General features: G+C 44.8%; 1 protein-coding gene across 2 annotated transcripts in view; it reads left to right on the top strand.

Moving 5' to 3' along the window:
- Mgat4a (alpha-1,3-mannosyl-glycoprotein 4-beta-N-acetylglucosaminyltransferase A) overlaps nt 1-25888 on the top strand; it is a 99816-nt gene that overhangs the window by 26142 nt on the left and 47786 nt on the right. For both annotated transcript variants that reach the window (XM_052193021.1, XM_052193020.1), the window contains exons 3-5: nt 13403-13570; nt 16287-16427; nt 22451-22584. In XM_052193021.1, coding sequence (XP_052048981.1) covers nt 13403-13570; nt 16287-16427; nt 22451-22584 — 443 coding nt within the window. The remainder of the gene's footprint in view (nt 1-13402; nt 13571-16286; nt 16428-22450; nt 22585-25888) is intronic.

Raw genomic sequence — 25888 nt, 5'->3', positions numbered from 1 at the left:
TGGCCACTTCCGCTTGGTGGGATGCAAATGCCTCGGGGCTCTCAGTGCCAGCGAGAGGAATCTACAGCAGCGGTGGCATTTGCAGCGTTTGGCTTTCATTTTTCTGGACTAGTGGCTTTCAAAAATGTTATCTAGAAGGATTCAGGACCTCTAGCCTGTTCGGGAGGCTCGCGAGTGTGAGACTATTCCATGATAGTAAGTGAGGGGCCTGTCTCACTGCTGTGAGAGAGCAGACGCAGTTGTGAGAGGTGGGCTGTTTTCTGTTCCACCAGACATGAATGAGATTGGATAAAACACGTCACTCTTTTTATTGTTTTGTTCTGTGCTCTTGGGAAAGGGCATCACTGTGCAGCTCAGACTCCACTCAGATGCATAATCCATCCATGTTAGCTAGCCTCCCAGTACGGGGCTACACACATGGGTCACCGTGCCCAGCTTTGAAAGTGTCGTTACTTTTATAGCATGTTATTTTAATGGATCGTAACATTAGTTGCTAATATAAATATCGGTATAATTCACATATAAGGTTTTTAAGGTTCACTAATTATTTTGAGAACAAAAGTCTGAGCACTATAGGTTGAGGTGATGGGGTAGCCTTAGCTAACCATGAGGACTTGGGTTCTGAGTCTTCACCCGCCCCCCCAACCCTCCCCAATACCTTTTCAAAAACCTGCTTTTTTTCCCCTTTGGTAATCCTGGGGGGTGCAGGAGGCTCGTAGGGGCGTGACCAGTCTGTCTAGCCACTGTGTTGAGCTCCGCCTTCAGTGAGAGACCTGTTTTATAAGATGAAGGGCAATAAAGGAAGAAACCCAGCATTGATCTCCAGCCTCCACACAAGCATGCATACCACACAACAAAACGTGTGAGAACTACACACAAAGACCCTTGTATTAAATAATAAAAAAAAAAGGATAGACTCGTGTGTGTGTGTGTGTGTGTGTGTGTGTGTGTGTGTGTGTAGGTCAGGACAGCTTGGAAGAGTTGGTTCTTTCCTTCCATCATGTAGGTCTTGGGAATTGAACTCAGGTCCTCAGGCTTGGTACCAAGCACCTTTACCCAGTCATCCATCTTGCCAGCCCTTATATCATCTTTAAAATAAAATGGACATCATACCAGGTATATTATGTTATTGTGCACTGTAGGATAAATGCTTCCTTTGTCATAAGTTTTACTTGGCAGGCAGTATTCTATTAGTACAATTATCATAATTAGTTAAGCTATGTAATATTTTATATTCTCCATAAATTATTATTTTTTCTTTTGTTTTTTTGTTTTTGTTTTGTTTTGTTTTGTTTTGAGACAGGGTTTCTCTATATAGCCCTGGCTGTCCTGGAACTCACTCTGTAGACCAGGCTGGCCTCGAACTCAGAAATCCACCTCCCTCTGCCTCCCAAATTCTGGGATTAAAGGCGTGTGCCACCCCTGCCCTCTCCATAAATTATTGATCAGTTTCTTTTGTTAGCACTGGGGATTGGCCTCATGTGCACTAAGCTAGTACTTAACCCCTGAGCTATTGTCTTAGCCTTGATCACTTTCTCACAGTTTAAAAAGAAGCTAAACTGATCTGCCTTTGTTGATGTTTGCCGCTAAGTGAAGAAATACTAAAGCAGGATTCCTAATGCACAGAAAAGAGCTGACATAGTTGGCCCCTGGGACTTGTCATCAGAAAAGCCACCTGCATGGCCAGCTGGCATCTGGGAACTGGTGTGAAACTTGAAATCGCTGCTTGTGCCTGAGTTAATTCTATGAGCTCTGTGGCTTAACTACACATAAGCTTTCTTTTTACTGTTATCATCATCATCATCATCATCATCACCACTATCATCATCATCACCATCCCACCCACCCCCAATAGCCTTGGGCATTAAGTCTCTAATGGACTTGCAACCCTCTGTTTATGCTGTCTGACCCCCTGCTAGAGAGCCTAGGGGTGCCCTGCACAATTCTCCTGCAGTTCAGTTCTTGCAGGCTGCACCTGTTTCCTCTAGACTTTCTTGCTTTGCTGAGACAACCCCCTGCCGAGTGGCTGTGAAGCTCTCCAGACCTTTGTTCTCTGTCTAGCTACTTTGTATCTAAGGCACTGTAGCCTAATTAGACCTAGCTTTTTTTCCCTACTTAAATGCCAGGTTTTGTCAGCAGGTGTTCCCAAGACACCAACCTGTAGCTTCCAGATCCACCAGGAGGCTCAGAGGTAGACAAAGTTTTAGGGAAGGAAGGAAGAAGGATGAGGCTGGACTAAGGGTGCTGGGTGCTGTTGCTAAAGTTCCTTCCCTGGGGGACACATGAACATGAACCCCTCCTTCTAAGGTCCTAACAAAGGGAGGTACAATCCTCAGAGGTCACCTAAGGGAACCAGTGAATGAATATATTAGGCTTCTTTACAGAGCAGTGGGTCAGGGCTTATGGACAAGAGCAGAAGTGACGTTAAAGCAGCCACATTGGAAAGTCTGCCCAGCAGGGATGCCAGCCGCCCATTATGTAGCTATAACACCCTCTCCTCAGGCCTCCTTCCCTATATCTTTCCCCCACTCCCATGGACCTGTGAAATTAGGGCAGAATTCCATACTACTGCAGGGTGTGGCTGGGTACTCAGGTGATAGTCTCGTGACTCTTCTGTACTCTCCATCCATGAGGGATGGTCAATATTCAGCTGGCCCAGCTAGGATGATTTTGGTGGTGGTGGGGAATCAGGCCCAACGAAACTGAAGATGGGGACAATTTGGCTAGGAGGATGGTCCTACATTGTAGCTGTTGCGTGTGTTTGGAGGATTTTGGTCATGTTGCAGCAAGGAATGATCTAGACGTCATTTCCAAGAGGCCTGCGGGAGCCTTTTAAGGGTTTGTAGCTGCATCTTTGCAGAGGAGAAAGTTGGCAGGGCATCAAGGTCAGCCAGCGGATTCCAGAGTTGATGAAGACTGAAGGGTTGGAGGGAGGGAGGCAAGTGGATGACCAGTGCTAGGTGAGCAGAAAAAAAGAGATAAAAAGGATCTGACTGCTCCTGGGTACAGTGGAGGAGAAGACTCATTGTAGATATGAGAGAGAAAACAGCCAGAGGCATCTGGAAGACTCTGGGGTGGACATGACCAGCAGACTGAGCTATGCCACGTAAAGGCGTAGGAGAGGGAAGGAAGGGGGCGGGGGGGGGGGGGGAGACAGAGACCAAGAGATGGAAAGGGCCAGAGTAGCCAAAATGGCTGGATTATATAGGGAAGAGCCACTGGGGGAAGGGCAGCCCAGCCTTGTCTCTGGGTCATAGAAGACTAGATTAGGAGGCAGGTATGCTAGCCATGAGGACACAAGGATAAGGACTGTGAGGGATTCTGGGAGAACCAGGAGGCCAGAGTCTGCTCTGATATGTTAATAAGCACCTTAGCATTTGTCCTGGTTTGAGACCTAACATTGAGCACTATTATGCCACTGACAGGTAGTTCCAGCCTTGGCTATATGAGACCCAAGGAATTTCTGAGAGCTGTACCCAGGCTCTGTATTACCAGGTAGGGATGCGTGGGTGGGAATCTAGGCGCCTGATATGGTCTTTGATTCCCAGCAGGGATACTCCTGTGCAGGTGAGGGGGCACTGCTCCAGAAGGCCTCTGTGGACACTCCCGATGGAAGAGCACACATGTCCTTATGTGTGGTCTCCACCAACCCCTCATTGGGGCATTCTTACTGATGAAGCCCTCAACCCTGAGTTGTATGAAGAATACCACGCATGTTCATGTGACCAGGACCTTGTGACAGAGTGAGCTTTAGATTTGGCTGTAATTGATGGGGTGGGAACGGGATCAGGATTTTTCTTGAGGTGTGAGTGGCAAGAGTAGAATAATAGTACCCATCTGTAAGCTTCCTGTGTGGCTTGTAGCCTCATCTGTAGCCCTCGGCTGGATTGAGCCCAGCATCTCCCTCCCCTCCCCCCTCCACTCATGGGTGTTGCACCAGCAGAGGCCGGAAGAAGGTGTCAGATCCCTTGGAATGGAGTTATAGGTGATTGTTAGCCATCTGACAAGGGTGCTGGGAACCGAACTCTGGTCCTCTCTAAGAGCAGCAAGTGCTCTTAACTGCTGAGCCCTGTGGAATTTGTTGTTGTTGTTGTTGCTTTTTTGTGTGCCTGTTGGTGCCCCAGCTTGCTTGCTGCCTTTTCTAGTCTCCATATAGAACAGACAAGGTAAAGAGACATCAGTGTGCTGTGCCTTGGGCTCCAAGGACTTTACTCTTTGTGCCTTCTGCTTGCTAGAGAATTATTGTTTCTAACACCTGGCCTTTAATGGCACATCGCATAACAAGCGCCAGTAGTTGTCTTTTAGTGGTTGCTTGTTAATGTTTTACAGATTGCCACAGCTCTTGTGGCTAACAGTGGCATTCGATGTGTGATCTCAGTGCCTGTGGACCAGGCTACTCTCCAGGGTGTGTGTGTGGTGGGGAGGCTTCTCAGAAATCTGAGCTGAAGGTGCCATATACCTGCACTACTATCTTGAGGCTTGCCTGGGGAAGAGTTTGTGTCCAGAATCTTTGAGGTTGTTGGCTGAATTCATTCATCATGGTTGTAGGTGTGAAGCCAAGGCTCCTGTTAGCTCTTGGCTGGAGGTAGCTCTGAGCTTTTGGTTACAGGGGCCTTGAAGTTCAGCTTCTTGTTTCTTCAAAGCCAGTTTAGGGTGGAGATGGAGGGGGTCTTTATAGAGAGGACATTTGCTAGCAAGACAGTCTTATATAATTTGTTATCCCAGAGGTGAGACCCATCCGTCTGCTTTGTCATATGTTCTGTTCATGAGAGCAAACCCTTTCCTTCTCACGCTCAAGCTGAGGAGCTGGGCACCGCAGGATGACCCAGTCATCTTAGAGCCTGTTGCATTATCTTGGATTTATAAACAGTCTGGCGAACTTAAATGACTGAATTCTCAGACTGAATTTTATCTTTTAAAAATATTTTGTTTTTTATTTATTCTTTGTGAATTTCATATTATGTACCCTAATCCCAATCATTTGCCCTCCCCTCATACCTTTTACCTTCTGTAAAAGTAACTTTTATTCTCCTGTTGAAATTATTGTCTGGGAGGCTTACTGCCTCCGTCTGCTAACCGAGGCTTAGTCCTGGAAGCGTCCAACCTTCGTACAATCTTATCTAGCCCTAGAATGTTTTCAGCCTCCGTGGCTTCCTGTTGAATAAGCTCCCCCTTTCTTGTTCTTTCTGAGCTCCGGCTGGCTGGTTCAGCTCAGCAGTTCTGGCTCAAACTCCTTTCCAAGCTGACTGATTCAGTCTGGCTTCTCTTAGCTTCTGTCTCAATTGCTCTGCCTGGCCTCATACTAACTCTGGCAATCTGTTCTGATCTTTTGGCTTCTTCTCATTCTCTGTCTCGTCCTAATTTCACTGTGTCTAGCTTGTTCTCTCTGTAACCTATCTCTGTAAAACTCCCATGCTAAAACCACCTGCAGCTTTCTTTCCCTTTTCATAAACGTTGGGCGTGTCCTGTTCTGCCAAATCTTTCTCTGATTCGTCACTTTGTCAGCCACTCAATCAGACATCACTCTCAAACATGACTGCTTCCTTCTGTAAACTAACTTTACCTTCATGTTTGGGATTAAAGATGTGTACTAAGGGCATGTCTGTATTCCAGCCAGAAGGATTAAAGGTGTGTTGTTAAGGGCTAAGTCACACCACAACTAGAAACAGGTATTTTCAGTAAATAGATGGGAGTTATAGATGATTGTAGGCTGTTATGTAGGTGCTGGGAAGACCTCTCCACCACTGAGCCATCTCTCTAGCCCCACACTGTCTGTCTGTCTGTCTGTCTGTCTCTCTCTCTGTAAAGAAGCTAAGTCTACTAACATGAGTACCCTCCTAAGTTATGCAACTCTCCCCTCCCCCAATTTCACTATGATAATGGAATTTAGGTATTTAAATGAAATTACAAAAAGGATATGCTTCTTCCCCAAGGAAGATGAGCAGATCTGCTTAGATTAAGAAAGTATTCCTAAGGAAATTAGTCTCACAGCTCCATGTAGTAGTTTTAGTTTTCCTTTTTGGCCACTTACCAAACTTATCCCCGAATGCAGTTTTGAATTGCTCTGTTAATGATGCTACTTAAGGGGTACTGGAGGAAAAGAAGAGTTGTGTTCCTAAGCTTTTCTGGTCATGACACTCGTTAATAAAGATCTTCTTCTGGGGTACAGAGAAGCTGGAAATGAGTTAATCTCATTCCTTGTTTTACGTTTAGAAAGTGTCTGATCGAATGCACTTACGAGCCCCGCTTTTCCTTGTGAGCCAGGATGGGTCTTTTCAGAGTTCTGTTTATGTCATGGATCCTCCAGGTGTCTCCTGGGATAATTCATCAGAACCCTTAGAAGACACCGCTGTGTACCAGACAGTCTCAGAGCACCTCCCTGTGCAGTCTTGTGCTTTGTGGCCCTACAAGTATTAGTTTTAGTCGTTTCTGCCTGTGTGTTCCTGTGGGTAACAGGAGGGAGGTAAAGAAAGAGCTTGGGGAGAGCTAACTCCGTAAACTCAGGGCTTCTTGGGTCTAAGTTGTAGGACAGAGCTGGCCTCTTCTGAGTGGCTGTCTGTGGCCTTTCAGCTTCCACGTGGGCGAAATCTCCGCCCTTCCCCCTCACCTAGAGAACCAGCATTTCTGGAGAGAAGAGTCTGCGATTCTGGATTTAACAGCCCTTCTGTCTTACATGGAGGTTGACGTTGACGTGGAGACAGCTGGTGTTTTTATGAGTATTGTCTGCATGTTCTAGGTAGAGAGTGTCTGTTTGTAACTGGACTTTTAGAGCAAAAGTCAGGACTCCGGAAGCCCCTGACAGCCTGGCCTTCTTGGCTGGTTGGTCATTCCAGTATATGCCAGTCAGAGAGGAGGAAGGGCAGAAGATCCCCAGCGGCCACACTGGGAAGAGAAAGAGATGAAGGGCTGTACTGGCTGGTTTTGTGTCAACTTGACACAAGCTGGACTTATCACAGAGAAAGGAGCTTCAGGTGAGGAAATGCCTCCAGGAGATCCAGCTGTGGGGCATTTTCTCAATAGGTGAACAAGGGGGGGAGGGCCCATTGTGGGTGGTGCCATCCCTGGGCTGGTAGTTCTGGGTTCTATAAGAAAGCAGGCCAAGCAAGCCAGAGGAAGCAAACCAGTAAGAAACATCCCTCCATGGCCTCTGCATCAGCTTCTGCTTCCTGACCTGCTTGAGTTCCAGTCTTGACTTCCTTTAGTGATGAACAGCAGTGTGGAAGTGTAAGCTCAATAAACCCTTTCTTCCCCAACTTGTTTCTTGGTTATGATGTTTGTGCAAGGATAGAAACCCTGATTAAGACAAGGGTCTAGTGACACCAAGGTCATTCTCAAGGTCCCAACATGGGCTTCAGGTTTAAATAGAGGATGACTGGACAGGGAGCTGGGGCATGCACAGTTAAAGCAATTCTGGCTAATATGTGGTCTCTTTGCTGTAGATCTGATCCCCCAAGGTGTTCTGACGTCGTTAGTACTGTTACTGCTTAAATCAGACCAATCTGGTTTTTCTAAGTTTACTCTCCACCAGAGTGTGGGCTTGCTGTTTGCATAAAGGCCCTTAATCTATGTTGGTCTGTTGTGCCAAGAATGCTGTTCCTCCAACTCAGATTGGTGCCCGTGTAGGACACAGAGGTTTATCTTTGTACCTTCAGTCTTGAAGAGAAGCGTCACAAACTGGAATCTGATCAGAGCAGACGGAGCAGGTTTTCATCTTTCTCCTAGTTCCTTTGCAGGCCTGTGAGTAGTCTTTAGGCAAAGCAGCTTCGGGGGGCCTGCTATATAGACATGTTCACTCTTTCCATTTGGGTTCTCACTTACAGTGTGCTTTAGCTCCCCAAACTGCCTTTGGAACCTGGGGTCTCTTTATTCTCACCTCTCCTTCTCTCCTCCTCCTCCTCCTCCTCCTCCTCCTCCTCCTCCTCCTCCTCCTCCTTTCTCCTCCCCCCCTCCCCCTTGCCTCTCCCTCTGCTCCCTCCCCTTCTCTCAGCTTGTTTTAGAACTTTGTCGGTGGGAAATTGTCTTTTGGTTTTAAGTCAGCTGTATAAGAACAACCAGTGCGAATTCTTCTTTTAATAAGGCGAAATATAATTATCTCTCAGAGTTAGTGGGTTCCTGAAAATTAAGCCTATTAAGCTTAAAAGTGGTGTTTCTAAGTTGTTCATCTGTGTCTGTGTGTGGCTTGTGTGTGTGTGTGAGAGAGAGAGAGAGAGAGGGACAGAGAGAGACAGACAGACAGACACACAGACACACAGACAGTGTGTCTCTCTCAGCATCCCTCAGTACCTCCTCCTAGCACTCCACCCCCAAGGGGCTAGGCTGCCACCCCCCCCCCCAGCTTGATCCCTATATAACTCAGCCATTTTGGCTACTTTACCTAGGCTGCCTTTTAGCTCTGGTCTCTTGACCCAGGCTTCCCCCCTTGTTCCCCAACTCCTGTCTTGCTCTCTCTGCTCCTCGTTCCTCTCATGGTCCAGTTTTGACTGCTGATCATGGTCAGCCAGGACTCTCCCTTGTATCTACAATAAAGCTCTCTTTACTTTGGGAGTGGTTATGTCCTTCTATTTTATTTTATTTTGCTTTGCTTTGTTTTGTTTGTTTTGTTTTATTTTACATTCAGGGACAAACAAGTAACCAACATTCTTTCCAACCAGAATTTTAGTTTGATAAATCTTACCTTTTTTTTTTTAAACAAACATATGGGTGTAATTTTTGTTAACTTTAACATCCTCGAAAATCACTGCTGAACCTCTTGTTAAATAGAAGGTTCCATTTCTTTAAAAGAAATTTAAATTCTTTTTCTATTTTTGGCAGATATACTGTTGCCCATTTATATTATGCATCAGGTTTTTTTTTTTTTTTTAAATTTCCTACAGTGGATCTAAAACTTATTTTAAATTATTAAGTCACACGAAAAATGTCATTTTCACAAAAGGATTAAGCATCAACAATATCATGTTTGGAGTTTTTACACTTTAGATGCCACGGATAACTGAAACAAAATGGTAAGCAGATCCAGGCACCCTCTTAGGAAGAGGGCAGAACGAGACACCTCAGCTTCCTGCCGCGGTCCCCGACAGAATGCAAATGATTGAAAACAAAGCAAACACAGGGATCTCGCTACAGATGATGAAAACGAGGGCTGTATGAACATTTGAAGGAGTTTTTGTGTTTATTAAAAGTTTGAACTAAATTTGTGGGACATATAAATAGGAAAAAATTCTAAGGATGTTCTAAAAACTTCTAGAAAGGTCTTAGCTTTCTGGATCAAATATAATGTGGGGGACTCCTTGGTATGGAAGGGTAGATTCAGAAGCAAAGGGTGTCTGAGCCCCTAGGATGGGACCTGCCCAAAGCCTTTCCTCACCATAGACTTTGGACTAAGAGCAGCATTCAGAAAGTGTGAATTTTCTATGCTGATTTTCTAAAGTTCATGAGCACCCCTCCCCTCTCTGCAGTCTCTTCTATGGTTTTCTGACAATGGTCCTGATACCTTCTTAGTTTGGTCTCTTTAATCTCATCCAGGAGTCATTCAGGATTGTGCCACTACTGTTCTGGCATTTAGACTCCGTGACTTTTAGTCTTGGGCGTCTCCTTGGTCTTCATCTTGATGACCTTCCACACCGTTTGAGGTCCATGCTATGTGCTTCGTGCATTGTCTCGGTTTTGTGGAGTCTTCTGTTTCCCCCAGATTAGACTGAGATTACGTGGTCTGGGCAGGAACATCCTGTAATGAGCCCTGTCCTTGGTGGATCTTGGGAGGTGCTGGTTCCAGCCCTGTTGTTGCCGATGGGAACCGTGGCTGCTGCCTTAAGGGACATCTGCCAAGTTTCTCCACTCTCAAACTAGCATTTTCCCGTGTAAAATGAGTACTTGTTGGGGAGATACTTTGAGATGATATAAATACCTCATTCCTTACCTGACGTGTACCTGGTAGTTAGAGTATTCACGTTTGTTTCTTGCCTGACTCAGTTACTACCCTCTGTTGGTCATCCATCTGACTGTGACTAACTGGCATTCTCCTGCAAGATCCTCTGCCCCTCTTCTGAGAGGTTAGAGTCTATTGCTGGTATGAGCGCCTTGATTCTAGTTTTATTCAATGGGTTATAATCGGTTACCATCAATAGTTTATTTTTGTTACATAAATTACCCCATGTAGCTAGTGAGAATTTCTTATATAGCTTTATATCTTTTTGTCAATGTCCTATCTATCATTTTGTCTCTCAAAAAAAAAATGTGTTATTGTGTGTCTTCGCGGGCAGTGTGGAGGCCAGAGGGCAGCTTTTCGGACTTGGTTCTTTCCTTCTACCATTGCTTGGGTTCTGGGACTGGAACTTGGATGGATCTCCACCAGTGGGCAGCAAGTGCCTTTATCCACCCAGCCACACCACTGGCTTTTTTTGTGTGTGTGTGATTTAATATTATTAGCTTGAAGTTATTTTTCTCCAATGAGTTCTAGTTCCTTTGAGAGCTAACTGGTATTCCAAAACCAATGTGTAGCACTGCTGGGTCGTATGGAGAGAGACACTGCTCTGCTTGCTTATGTGGAGAGAGGCCAGCTTGCTGGTCTGGGCAGACCTGTGGCTGATCGTGCTCACCTCCAGTCTCCAGACTCAGGGACCCACACATCTCTACCCTTAGGATAGGATCTGATGTCAGACCATGCTCCCCATATTGTTTTCCAGAGACTTTAAAAAGTGCTGTTGTTCCAGATAAATTTTAGAATGCACAGAAGCGTTCCTTCCCCACTTCTCATCTTGAAAAGTGTTGACTTGGGTTGTTAGTTAGGTTAGAGGAAAATTGTTTAACAAGCCAGGGTTTTCCCATTCAGGGATAAGGTGATTTCTATCTTTCCACTAACCCTTCAACCCAACTGACATCAGTAGTTGTTGTTCAGAAATCTTGTCTCCTGTGATACTCATTCCCCCTTGTCGTTGATGGTTCTGTTTGAGCTAAGGTCTTGCCCTGGTGTCAGACTGGCCTTGAATTCCTGGCCTCCAGTGAATCTCCTGCTTCAGTCTTCTGCTGGGACCTCAGTTCCCATCACCATGTTTAGCTTTTTCTAGTTTTGTGTTTATAAATTATGTCTTGGCGTTTGTTTTCTTAGGAGTTTACACAGAGCGTTGCCTATGCAAGAAATGCAGAGTGCGGATAAACCACACCATCTTCACTCCCGCCAGTGTGAACGGGACACAGTGTGAACGGGACACAGTGTGAACGGGACACAGTGTGAACGGGACACAGTGTGAACGGGACACAGTGTGAACTTCCTTACAAGCCTTTCCTGGGCACAGAACTGTCTGATTTCTGTCCTCCTGCAGCAGGCTTGGGAAGGGGATATAGCAGCTCATGAGGCTTTGCGTCTTGGTGTTGGCAGTGGGGGCAGGGGATAGTGCTGGCTGGATGCCCTGTCACAGACTTCTTGAAAAGTTGCTGTGTATACCTGAAGGAGGAACAGTGGGCAGTGCTTCCCTGTCTGAGCCCTGGCTTTACAGAGTATGCGTCTTCTTCTTCCTTCTGACAGAGCTTCACTGTGTAGCGCTGTATAGTGCTTACATTCTTATGGTTACTGAGAGCAGAATTAGTTGGGGCACTGTTGTCCAACAAACGAGAACCCATTTTAATTTTCAGTTCTAGAGCAGAGAGTATTTTCTTGCAAGATAGTGACTATATGTATCTGTTCCTGAAGTTCTGGTAGCTTGATTTTTTTTTTTTTTTACAAGCATACTTAAGTTTTGAAAGCGCTTGCGTACAGATGATTTTTATATTTAATTACGTTTTTTTTAGAATTTTATGCATGAGTACTATATTTATATCCTTTTCACTCACCCTACCCCTTCCAGTTCTTCCTGTATTGTCCTAAACTTCTTGTAAAATTCATGGCCTCTTCTTTAACTCTCACAGTTACATATATGATATACGTGTGTCTATGTGTGAGCATGCAGCCTTCTGAGTCCATTTGCTGTTGCTCATATGTAAATATTCAGGGGTCTCTGTGACCATCATTGGTAGTGGAGTAACCACCTTCTGAGGGTGGCAAGAAGGCAGTTCACCTCAGCCTGACACAAGGTGGTGCTGGTACAAACTTAGTAGCTTTTTTGAAAGGTATATTTATCACACATAATTTGGAAAAAAATTTCCTGGTGGTTTGAATCTGTTTAGCCCATAGAGTGGCACTATTTGGAGGTGTGGCCTTGTTGAAGTAGGTGTGGCCTTGTTGGAGGAAGTGTGTCACTGTGTGGGCATGAGTTTTAAGATCCTAGCTGCCTGGAAGCCAGGTAGAACTCTCAGCTCCTCCTGCACCATGCCTACCTGGGCACTGCCATGCTCCCACCTTGATGATAATGGACTCTCTCTCTGAACCTGTAAGCCAGCCCCAATGAAATGTTGTCCTTATAAGAGCTGCCTTGGTCATAGTGTCTGCTCAGAGCAGTAAAACCCTAAGACATGGTGATGATGAACTCAATCTCATGTGTATAACAAAACTGGAGATACGATTACCTTGAACTCTATGTAAAGTATACATGACATCTTCTATAAATATGGGTTCTGTAGATTAATAGAGAGCAAATTCAAGATAAAGCAGGGTGGGGGTGGGAGGGAGACTATCATGATATAGATTGACTGAGACAAACTCAAGATTAAGAGTCTATGGGAGAAACCGATATGGTCTGGCCACACAGAAAAGATTACTAGGCTATTATGCAAGTCTGATCCCAGCTTCTGGGTGGAAAACTGGCTGTACATCTTCTCCCTTAGAGGAAACGACCCATGATTCTAACTTCCCTGATTCCCCCCTGTGCTCATGTGTGAGCCCAAGGACCTCCATGCACTTGTAATTCCATGTATTTAGGGGTGACCATTTGGGGTTGGGTAACCTGTCATAGAGTTCATCCCTGGAGAAAACTGATCCTCCCTGCCTCCCTCCCCAGGCATTGGCCTCCTATAGTCATTTATCTAGGGTTGCAGGGCTTTATGAAATTAACCCTGTGCACTTGGTATGTCAGCTGGTAGTATCTCTCTGTGGGTTTCATTTAGACAACCATATAATTGAGATTTCACGGGTACAAGCCTCCTGTCACATATAGAAGACATTAGCGCAGGCTCTCTGGTCTGCTAGCTCTCACCGACGTTTTGACCTCCCTCTCTGTCATTTGTCCTTTGTATTTTGAGCATATTTGACTGTAATAGAATTTCTTCTGTTACCAAAAGACACTTCTTTGATGAGGGGTGAAGAGGGACAGATAGAAATTACATTGGTTTGGGAAACCAGCAATAGTGGATTCTCCTCCAGGATCCATGCCTAGCCTCCCGCCCTAAGCTGGAACAGTGTATTCGTTTATTTTAAATACGAATGCTAAAAGACAAAGCACACTAATGGTTTCTTATTTCATTTTGCCTCTAGAAAAACTAATTGCTTACCAACGAGAGTTCCTAGCTCTAAAGGAACGTCTTCGAGTGGCCGAACATAGGATATCTCAGCGCTCCTCTGAGCTCAACGCCATTGTCCAGCAGTTCCGCCGAGCTGGAGCAGAGACCAATGGAAGTGAGACCGCTCTGAGTACAATCTCAGGTACTTTAAAAGGTGTCACGTTTTTGTGAGCAGTTTTTGTGAATGGTTTACCAGCCAACACGTGTTGCCCTTTTCAGAAAGAAAGATCACAACATTTGCCATTCTGATGGATTATATTCAGTTTTATTCATTGCTGGATTTGATTTTGACATGCACATCTGAGTTGCATACATTTTATGAGCAAAGAACCTGTATCTTTTGAAAGCGGTCACATGGGATTAAATTTTAATTTTTGGGCCAGCGAGATGGTAAAAGCAGCTTGATGCCAAGCCCAACAATGCTGGTTCAAGTCCCAGGTCCCACGTGGTGCCCAGGGTGAGGCTGTTCCCACAGTGTCCTCTGACCTGCAAACATATACGCACAGACACATGAGTAAGTGCTGTAGAATAAATAACTTTTAATTCAGCACGCTTAGGATATAACCAGTGCTTGACCTTAGATGGCTTCTGGGGACTCCCTCGAACCATCTTCTAGCATCTGAAGGACAACAGGGAAGAGACCTGGGTTACAGCGCATACCTGGAGAGTCTCTGAGCTTTCCCTTCTTGGGGATTCTGGTCATTGGTGTGCTGCCTCTCCTCAGTGAGTTGTTTGTGTTTTTATAAGAGTTGTTCGTGTTTTTATACCAGTGCCCGGCTCCAGGGCTCTTTCTACATCTGCGGTGCTTTAGACTCAGCTTCCTGTTCTCTACACGGAGCCCGACTAGGATGCCTTTCATCTTGGTGTGGACACCTGCCCCCATTGTTGAAGTTGGGTTCTCCCTCCTGCTGAGGGCACTGGTGTATTTTGTTACTACGTAGCGTTTACAGTTACAGATCCGATGCAGCTGAAAGAAAATTGCCCTGTGATTTCTGTTAACTCTTTTTATTGTTTCCTTTTAGTCTTTTTTAAACAAATGTTTACTTCTTGAAATTATACTATTGAGCATTTTTTACCTTATCATTTTGTTTGCTTGGTTTTTGAGGCGGTGACTTACCCTGTAGCTCTAGCTGCCCTGGCACTTGCTATGTGGACCAGACTGGCCTCGAACTCACAGAGATCCACCTCCCTCAGGCTCCAGAGGGCTGGGATAAAACATGCACACCACAGTGTCTAGTGTCATTATTCTTCAAAATACTATTTGCATTAAAATTTTATTTTGGTGATGTAAGATTTTTTCCTCTGGCACAGGCTGTTCAAGAAGTAACTATGTAGCCCAGGCTGGCCTCAGACTTGTGAGCCTCCTGATTCAGCCTTGCAAGTGCTTAGGATTAGAGGTGTGTACTCCCCACACCAACTAAAATACTTTCCTAGCTAATGTGCTAATCATAGACCGCAGCAAATGAAGCATTTCCTTCTATAATTAGCAAATGAATGTTTTCCTGGGTCACTTTTGCCCTTCCAAATCACAGCTCTGTGAGAAACATTTTTGTGTAGCGTTTGGTTACATTTCTGGCAGCCCTTGTGATCTTCATTAGATTATGTTTTGATGGCAGGCGATTTCCAAACACACCATTTCTGGAACAAGACAGAAAGCAATTAGGTATTTGTGGAATGAGTGAAAGCTAAAATCAAGAGGAAACAACTGAGTCACAGGACAGACTGTTGGGCCCTTTGATTCTGCAGAATATCTAGGACAGTCATCACACCGTGGCTGACATTTAGCATCCTTCAAGCTGCTGCTGATTGCTGGGGCGGAATAGGAAATTGTAACTTACCGATTCTTTACACATGGGATTCAAGTTTAATTTTATGTATGATGTGATATATTTTTGTGGATTTGATACAGGTATTTTTGTCTGCATTATGTCTGTGTACCACATGTGAGAGGTGCCCAAGGAAGCCAGAGAAGGGTGTTAGATCTCCTGGGACAGGAGTTACATACAGTTGGCTGTGAGCTGGCACCTCGGAAAGAGCAGCCGGTGCTGTCACCACCGAGCCTCTCTCTCCTTCCCTCCTGCCATACCTTTAATGGCACTGTGGTCACGAGTCTGTATTGCTGACTGCCTTGTTTAGAAGGTGAAATCTTAGTTGCATGAAAATGTACAGCACTATTGTCTAATTAACAGATTTTTACTCCATACCCTGCTCAGTGACTCATCATCGGTTCCTCTAGATGAAACTGAAACCACTTTTAGCTTGACACGTGCTGAGTGTTCCCGACTTCTCAACCTTTTCAATGACTATTTTAGGGAACTGTATCTTCTATATAAAAGTTTGATGAAATGTTAATGCATAAAGAAAGTGAAAGTTAGACAGGACAGTGGCACATGCCTGGCGTGGGACAACATGGCTCCATGGAAGATTTGAGACCACGGGCTATGTATCAACAGCTTGTCTTTAAGAAAGAAAAGAAAAAGACAGGAAACTGATACTGAGTGGTGGCTGGCACGCTTGTTGCTGGCTTCCTTGGTATTTAGTGCTCGCCTGGTTGTGTCCCTCCCGTGTTCTCAGCGCCCACCTGGTTGTGTTCCTCCTGTGTTCTCAGTGCCCACCTGGTTGTGTCCCTCCTGTGTTCTCAGCGCCCACCTGGTTGTGTTCCTCCTGTGTTCTCAGTGCCCTCCTGGTTGTGTCCCTCCCGTGTTCTCAGTGCCCACCTGGTTGTGTCCCTCCCGTGTTCTCAGTGCCCACCTGGTTGTGTCCCTCCCGTGTTCTCAGCTAAGTTTCAAAAGGGAACCGGCAGTGACTTCCAGAAGGTAAGAGGTTCTCACCACTTAAATTGTCTTTCTGTGTTTCAGGTAATACCATAAAGCTTCTAAAAGAGTTGACAAGCAAAAAATCACTTCACGTGCCAAGTATTTATTATCATTTGCCTCATCTATTGCAAAATGAGCGAAGCCTTCAGCCTGCTGTACAGATTGGCAGTGGAAGAACGGGAGGTGTGTACACTGTGCCTGCCATGGGGACTGTGACTTGGAGGGTTTGGTTGACCACTAGGAAGCAGGACAAGGAGTAACATTAAACATAAATGTATATTTAATATATTTTAATATAATCACTACATTATAATTAAAAAATTAAAATTAAACTATGTAATTAATATCCTATTGATTCATATTATTAGCATATTAATATATTGATATGCTTAATGTTTGCATTTGAATGGTTACAGTAACAATATTAAATACATAATTATTGATATTAAATTATATTAAATTGTGATTATTAAATTATAATATATAATTTATTGATATACTTATATCAATATATTAAATATATATGTTTACCATCTGCACAGTAGCTTGGGGCTCAGGGAAATCTGCTTATTGAAATGATATGGACATCTCTTCCATATATCAAAATAGGATCAGTACACATGTAGTTCAGGCAGATACGCGCTTGAACCTTTGTCTGCTGTTTTAAAAATGGGGGAGGGTAGAGAGAGGACCCCCCCCACCCATCCCAGTCTGGGCCCAGCATTAACGGCTCCACACAGTCCTGCCTAGGGTGTGTCCTCAGTCTGCCCTGCTTTCCGTAGACACAGTAGACACACCGAGGCGAGCGCTGCTCTCGCGAACTCCACATGTGGTAACGCTTGGGCTCCCTGTGCTTTCCCTGCACTGTCAGTTCATGATTTCTCCTCCTAGACCTTTTGGCTACTTAATAGTACTTCTAGTTTTTCTGTTTTACAAGACTTTAAAATTTTTGACTTAATTGAACGTGGACATTTTAGATTGACTTTTTCTTCATAGATTTAAAATGTAGAGACTAAAATATTACAACTGATGAAGCAATAATTCCAGAGATATTAGAATTCTTTTGCCTTCATTTTTTGTTGTTGTTGTTGTTGTTGTTTTTTGGATTTGGTTTTATTGAGACAGGGTTTCTCTGTGTAGCCCTGGCTGTCCTGGAACTCACTCTGTAGACCAGGCTGGCCTCGAACTCAGAAATCCGCCTGCCTCTGCCTTCCAGAGTACTGGGATTACAGGCGTGCCTTCATTTTTGGGGGGATTTTTTTTTAAGTGAAGTTTCACTCTGTAGCCTAAGCTTACCTTCCCCTCATCCCGCTGAGTCGCTGAGATTTCAGGTGTGTGCCATCCTTGCCGGATTGCATTTCATTGTTGTGTTAATGTTTTTTTTATATTTAATTTTATGTGTTGAACCCTACCCTGTGTGATAGCAGGACTGCCACCCTCAGACCTCAGAAGAGAGCACTGGCTCCCCTGGACCTGGGATTAGATGTGGCTGTGAGCCACCATGTGGGTGCTGGGAATAGAACCCAGGTCTCTGCAAGAGCAGCAGGCACTCTTTGCGGCAGAGCCATCTCCTCAGTCCTGGGGTTGCTTCAGCTTCCTCTGTGCAGCTCTCGTGTTTGTGCCCAGGGCCTCATGCATGTTAGAGCAGCAGTCCTCCGGTGGAGTTGGACCCACAGCCCTGGGGAGATTTGACTCAGTGGGAACCTCAGAAATCTTCCTCTTTATCTCTGGTCATTTGAGCTGTTGTTATGTTATTAGTTATCATGTTACCATGCTTCCAAGCTTCTACATCCATTTTCCTTTGGTTCTTCCATCTTTATGTTTACAATATAATATAATAATTTACAATAGTGTTTGATCTTCCTGTAGAAGTTGTTAATCTTACGCTAACCCATTCATATTAACTCTTTTATTATTATTATTATTATTATTAATTCAAGAAATATTTGTTGAGGTGAAGAATCTATCCTTCAGGGGCTGGATATAGAAGCTCTAACATGCATAGGACACTGTTAGCTGCTTTCTTTAGAACGTCACTTGCTAATTATTTTTAAAGGTAACATTGACCTCGCCCTTTAATAGCCAGTCTGGGTAAGGACCCATAGCTAATTTAAGCTGTATTTTCATTAATGAGAGTAACAAATAAAAGGAGATTGCGTTTTTAAAAGTATTTTGCCACGTAAGAGGCAGAGGCAGGCAGATGTTTATGAGTTCTAGACAAAGCAAGGTTCCACAACGTGATGATGTCCCCTCAGCTCAGTCCCCCCAAGTCATTTGGAATGTCAATGATCTCTAGCAGGGTCTTAATATAGTAAACACTTTTGGTTTGATAGCAGACACTCTGTCTTCCTTTTAAACATATTTCTTTGATCTCACTCATTTTATCCATTATAAACACTCCAAGATCTTGACTGTCTAGTTTTTAAAAAGTCCAAACTCTTTTAAAGTGAGGGCTGATTTTAAAACATAGGAAAAGCAGTCAGCTTGGAGTATGGGGAACATCCTTATTTGACTTAAAAAACAAAACCTCTCTTTCCTAAATCCTTAGACAATCCTTACTGGTCCTAGAGCTAAGAACCCTTAGGATGTCCTTAAAAAAGTCATTGACCTCTGCTTAGAAAAACATATATAGAAAAGTTTTACATATGATTTCTGGGATTCATGTTTTACGGAAGCTGGGAACTTGTGTGGTATGTAGGGATTTTGCATCAAGACTGTCCTTTGTCTAGATCCAAGTATTGCTGCTGCTGCTTCAGTAGTCAGTCTGGTTAATTCCGGAGCAGCTGCAAAACCCTCCTCAGGCATGGGGGGGGGGGGGGGGGCGGGGGCAGCGCTCCAGGTGTTGACTGGTCTGAAGAGACAGGCTGGGATTCTGAAGCTCTCCCACACAGCCCCTCCGTCCTCCCACACACCAGTGGCTGGGGTAGCTGGGCACAGCCAACGCCAATGGTAGAACAGTGGCATCCACAAGTACATCGTGGCCAGCAATAAGGCCAGTAACTTGGCCATCTATAAAACTGAGCTGGTGGAGAAAATGGTTTGAATTAGTTTGGAAAGATGAGCAAGGGAAACACACCCATAAAATAGTATCCAACTGTTAGAAGAGATCAGTCAGAAGTGTTTGCTTTTCATGTTAGTTATGGTTGAGACTCAGATGTGCTTCCAGTCAGTTAGGTCTGGAGACATAGGCACTCCCAAGTACTCAGAGGCTGAGGCGGGAAACTTGAGATCACAGCCTTTCTGGGCAACAGCCTGGGTTCAAGACCAACCTGAGCAAATTAGCAGAGTCTGTTTCAAAGCAGAGGTGAGGAGAGAGCTGAGAGGCTCGGGGGGGGGGGGGGGCAGGGCGCCTGACCTGGGATGCACCTCTCGCTCTTTTAGGGACCCGCTTGAGACATTGGGTGGGCTTGGAGGGCTTGGCTGATTTTTGAGCACGTAGGGACTGATGGGGGAGGGGGCCTCGAGGGACTGGCCATGGAGACTTCCAGGACTGCAGACGGAGTAACTGAACAGATGGCAGACTCTGTTTGCTGAGACCCAGGAGGGTAAACCGTGTTCTGCAGCAGTGTTTAAGATTTATTTGTTTTTTTTTTTGTTTTGTTTTGTTTTGTTTTGTTTTTAATGTATGGAACGCATGTGTCTGAATAGGGGATGTCTGCATGTGAGTGTGGTACCTAGGGAGTGTCTGATCCCCTGGAGTTAGAGGTCATGAGCCACCCGATGTGGGTGCTGGGAACCAAACTCAGATCCTCTGTAGAATCTGTACTCGGTATTAAGCCTTCTCTTCAGCTTGCAGCATTGGTTTTCAAGAGAAGAGAATGTGCTAAACTTGGACAAATTAAGTTTTGGGGAAGCTTTGAGCTGCTGACATAGGGGCATGCCAAGCAGGGAGATAGATCTGGGACTCACAGGAAAGCCAAGTTAGGTTTGATTCTGTGCGTCAAGGCGAATAAGTGGCTGAAGAAGTGTGTCTGAGTGAGATCATCCAAGGTTCAGTCACAAGCTCGCCAGCCGCTAGTGCCCAGTGGAAGAGGAAGCTAAAGCTGGAGGGACAGGCAGAGGAATGACAGCAGCTGGCCAGGGTCACATCTGAGGGAAACAAGGAAGGGTAAACAGTGAAAGCAAAAAACAGGGTGTGGCATAACTCTAAAAGGAAGGTAGTCTGCATAGCCAGAGATTGGGAATGCTGCATTTAGATAGTTTCTAGGTTTTTTGTTTGTTTTTTCTGTTTTAAAGTAAGTTCTAGAATTGGGGTATGACTTCCCTGCTTGAAACCTCAGGATGTCTGTTTCTGCGCAGAGTTGAACTCAGACTGTTAGGCTCAACCCCAGACTCCCCCCCCCCCCCACCCAGATGCTCGTTCTGCTTTAGAGCCATTCTGTTCCTGCTGAGCGAATCTTGATCGCGTCAACATCATTCTGTCGTCAGCGTCCTGCTGCTTCCTCTTCTGGAATGTTCTCCCTCAGCTCTCCTAAGTCTCAAGAAAGCAGACATTATTTAAATTGTTCACCATTTTCTGCCTAGCACCTGGAACGCTGTCTTTTACTAGCAAGTGTAGAACATGTAGAATAAATCTCAGAGGCACTGGCAATTGTCTCTAAAGTGAAAGAGAGGGATCTTAGGGGCAGTTCCTTCCACCGTTTACTATTTAGTATCTTCAGCTGCAGAACGTGAAGGTAGAGGCGTGTGTGGTCTTTAAACTCCCTTCTGGCTTTGGAATCCTGAGTATTCCTTGGCATCTCCAGTAAGCTGGCCTGTGATTCAGATTCACTTTTGTTTTGAGACAAGGACTCTCTCTGTAGCCTTGGTTTTCTGGAACCAGACTGGCCTCAAACTCAAAGAGCTTGCCTGCCTCTGCCTCCCAAGTGCACCATCATGCCTGGTTTAAGATTATTTTTAGCACTTGCTGTGGTGTATATAATATTAATGCTACAATATTAATGCTCTACAGCTTTAAGATAAAAACATTTTTAAAAGACTTTGAAATAAAATCAGTTTGGTGGCACGATATATGGAATCCCCAAAATTACTGAGCCAGGTTAAGTTGTATGGCGAAATGAGAGCGACAGTGTTAGGGTCACCGTGCTGAGCTCTCTCAGTTGCACACGAAGACCCTAGGCAAGATAGTGTGTATTAACTACAGTAAATATGGACACCACAAGGCTTCCGTGATAAGAGTTGATCACAGGAGAGCTGCAGTCTAGAGGCTGTTGTGAGAGGTCCAGAGTGAGCTGTCCGAAGCCCAGCGCAGTCTTATAACCCTGTGCGGATGATGTGGGCGGTTGCCTTTCCTAGCAGCTGGTAGAGGTTTACGGTGTATGCATTTTGCATTTCCCGCACAGGTCAGCTCATTTTTCCAAACTCAGCTTAGGTGGATTTATTTTCCTAGTGCCCATCTACTGTGTGTCTCAGAGAAGAAATCACACATAAGCAAATGTGAAATTAGTCCAATTACATCCAAATTGTTACTTCATGCAGGAAGAGTAAATTTGCATTCATAACAAGCAGTATGGTAGAAACTATAATTTTGGAACTTTAGAGTGTTGTACAGAACCTTTAGTTTACAGAGGTCCCTCTACCAGGGGAGGACCCCGCACCCTCAAATACTTCCACCATCAATACTAAGGACAGGGACCCAAACTAGGAAGTTCACGCCGGTGCTCTACTGCTGATGGATCATAGATGTCACTCAAGATTGTGCTGGGCCTCTTTTCTGTTCTGACTCGGGAGCCCACGTTGATTACACGTCAAGCTTCCTTAGCCTTTTCTGTCTGGAGTAGTACTTTATCTTGACACTGTAAAGAGCATTGTCTGGTTATTTTGTGGCTTGTCCCCAGATATGTAGTTGCCCAATGTTTCTTCAGTGTTCCCTTGAGCTTCCAAGATGCATGATGTCTATTCATAAGATGTCTCAGGGTTTCTGAGCTTGGCATGTGGAGTGAAGAGCCGGAGCAGCCGGCTTGCCGTAGTTTTTTATTAGTGCCACTTATTTGCTGTGTTGTTTGCACACAACCCTGGCTTTGCCACATAGAAGGGAATTATGGTGTTATAGATATTATTATTCCCTTTTATTTCTTCTCTCTAAAATTGAATCCCTCAATTACCCCTATAAAGTTGTTGTCTGTATTCGTTATTATAAAGTCTTTTCTTGTTTATAAAATCTTATTATAAAATCTCTTCACATAATTACTGTATTTTTTTTCCAGTTTCAATAGTAATGGGAATTCCTACTGTGAAGAGAGAAGTTAAATCTTACCTCGTAGAAACCCTTCACTCCCTTATTGATAATCTGTATCCTGAAGAGAAGCTGGACTGTGTTATAGTCGTCTTCATAGGAGAGGTAATTTCTTGTTATTTCTTCCACCATACGTGATCTGAGAGTTAAGCTGCTAACCAAATTTTTGCATGTGTTTCTAGAAGCACTGAAACCAGTGGTTCTCAACCTGGGGATCATGGCCCCTTTGGGGATCGCATATCGCTATCCTGTATATCAGATATTTACATTATGATTCATAACAGTAGCAAAATTACGGTTATGGAGTAGCTATGTCGGGGTTACCACACGTGAGGTGTATTAAAGGGCCGCACGTTGGGAAGGCTGAGAATCAGCTTTTCGCCTCGGGTTTTAGAATGGCGAAGGGCTGGCCTGGAGCATAGGGCAGAACCCTTCTGTGTCACCAGTGGGCTCTGGGGTCAGGGCTTGACCTTTGCCCTTACGTGGAAGAGCTTCAGGTTGCAGTGTTAGATCAGGCCCAGTCCCAGTGTTTCAGAGTTCTTCATTTCCTTTCAATGAGTCCCCAGGTCTCAGAGGTAAGCACACACGCACCACTAAATTCAGTCATGAGACACATAATGGAACTTAACTTGCTCTTCACACAAACAGAAACATTAGTTTTCAGAATGTTAATTCTTCCTATGGCTTGTATACACAGATACCAGAGTGTCGTTTCGTATATGTTGTTGAATTGTGAACCTTTTTTATGCTGGGGGTGTGGTGGGGATAAAGACTTTAAAAGATTAAAGGTACCAGCATCATTTTTTTCCTGGCTCCCAAATATTCTGCAATCTTGTTTCAGAGTCATTTTTGTTTTCAATTTATGATCTCTGGGTAAGTTTTTGAGTTCCTTCAGTGATCAGCAACAACATCAAGTCTGTAAATGAAGTGTTGTGTAGCTGTACAACTGAAGTCCAGTGTCCAAACACATTAAAATATACATATGTGAAAACGTGGGGTTGGCAGTGAGGCCGGCAGCGGCTGCAGTTGGGGTGGGTGGCAGGAGATCCTCACACATACGAGGAAGGTTGAGCTATTGTCGCCCTGGTCGCGAGTGTACAGTCTGCTACATTGGTACATTGACTTAACATTTACTCCATATCTGGATAATTTGCAAAACTTAAGTAGATCGGTTGATGGACTAATCAGACTGCCAATTATCAATAAGTACAAGGACATGGGGACTGCGGTCCTGGGGAAGCTGCTGCCCAGATGCCAGAGAGTGAACCCTGGCTGCCCCCTCCCCAGTCTTGCTGTCCTCCCTGGGTCAGCTCGGTCTGCTCCTCCTGGGTTGGCTGCCCCCCCTCCATTTCCCGCCCTCTCTTCATCTCACACACACACACACACACACACACACACACACACACTCACACACACACACACACACACACACACACACACACACACAAGTTCCCCCAACCCTCATCATGGATCCCAGCGGTGGCTGAGGAGGCAGCCGCAGGGGCAGCGGCGACCCTAACCCTACTGCTGGAAAGAGACGGATGCAGCAGCAGCAGCAGTGGCATGAGAACCCCATTGTGGCTTTCAGCCTGCAACTCAATGTCAATGCCACGCCCTTCGTCCCCACGCACTTTATTGGTCCACACTGTGGGATCTGGCCCAGCCACTGCCATCCCCAGAGGCTACCACCACGGAGCAGGCAGCAGCCCTTCGAAACCTGCGGAGTCCTCTCAAGAGCAGTCAGTCACTGTGTGATGGTTCAAGTAGAACTGCTAGCATGGACTGTTCAGAACCTGTTGTAGAAAATGGAGAGGCGGGAATGTCCCCAGAAGAATCATGGGAACACAAAGAAGAAATGAGCCAAGGGGTGGTCCCTCAGGGGATGGAAGGCCACCAGAAGAAAGTACCCAAGAAATGATGGAGGAGGAGGAAGAAATACCAGAGCCAAGTCAGTGGCACACCACCTGGAGCTCCTAAGAAAGAACACGCAAATACAGTATTCATCAGGCATTCCTGATGCAGGCGAGTCAACCATTGGAGGACAAATAACGTATTTGACTGGAATGGTTGACAAAAGGACACTTGAGAAACAAGAATGAGAAGCTAATGGGAAAAAACAGAGAAACTTGGTACTTCGCTTGGGCCTTAGACACAAATCAGTTTGGAAACTGTTAGGTTAAAAAGTAATTATTTGTTTTTATTTAATTTGGATTTCTTTACTGTATGGAATTAAATTTTTTTTAAGATTTATTTATTTTATTTATGTGAGTACACAATTGCTGTCTTCAGGCACACCAGAAGAGGGCGTCAGATCTCATTATGGGTGGTTATGAGTCACCATGTGTTTGCTGGGAATTGAACTCAGGACCTCTAGAAGAACAGTCAGTACTCTTAACCTCTGAGCCATCTCTCCAGTGTGGAATTAAATGTTGGTTTGTGTGATTTCTGACCATTTGCATTTAAAATTGTTTTTATAAAATTTGCTTATTTTCATATATGAGGAAACAGTCCTCTTTGAAGTAATTTGTATTAACAAATACAAACTTGTTTATTATGATTCTTTTTCCTTTTAAGTTACCTTTATTCACATTTTAAGTAACCAAACGTGCCAATCCCATGCCTCTGCCCTGAAGATGGGCACCTACCTCTTCTAGGAAAGCAGTTAAGCAAGGACTGGGAATATTGAAGTACGCTTTTGTTTTACCACTGTGTGTCTAAAACCGAATTTCGGCATAGACGTTTGCAAGTTCAAAAATAGATCTAAGCAGATAAATACTTACATAAAACTCCTCAATGTGCATCAATAAAATAAGAACTGTCTCTTGGGATATAATCAAACTGTAGTAGCTAGTAGGTGCCTTGAGCTTCGGGATTATGGGTGATCCTACTTTCTGCCAGAAACATTTTTATGAAGTTTGAATTAACTTACAGTGAGAATATTAATTTTAATGGGGAAAGGCTCAAGACTAAAAGGATCATCTTTATCCACTTGAACAATAATTCAGGACGAGTGGACATAGGTGTGTGAATCTCCTTTGCCACTTCTGTTCAGCTGCTCACTGAGGCGACGTCTCTGTGTATCTCCAGAGGACCTGCATGCAGGGTACATTCTGCCTCTTGAGGAGGCTGCTTTCCTTGTCCAGATCCTCCACTCCTTCAGCTCCTGTGGGAATCACGCCTTTGTCCCATTTGTGCTCTGCATTCCTTCAGGGAAGCAGTGTGGGCATTCATGGGGAGAGGCTGGGGACTGGGCAGGCCAGGCTGTGTCAGCAGTGCCCCCTCTGAAAAGCCCTCTCTTGGGTGGCAGTGTGTGTGCATATTTCTCCATAGAATTCCAATGCAGAAGACCTATCGTGAACAGAAGAATTGCGGTGTTTCACTGGATTCAGCCACTAGGCAGTTTAAAGTC

Source organism: Apodemus sylvaticus, chromosome 9, assembly GCF_947179515.1.
Source record: "Apodemus sylvaticus chromosome 9, mApoSyl1.1, whole genome shotgun sequence".
NCBI lineage: Eukaryota > Metazoa > Chordata > Mammalia > Rodentia > Muridae > Apodemus > Apodemus sylvaticus.
The sequence above is the reverse complement of the archived record's forward strand: the minus strand, read 5'-3'. Positions and strand labels throughout refer to the sequence as shown.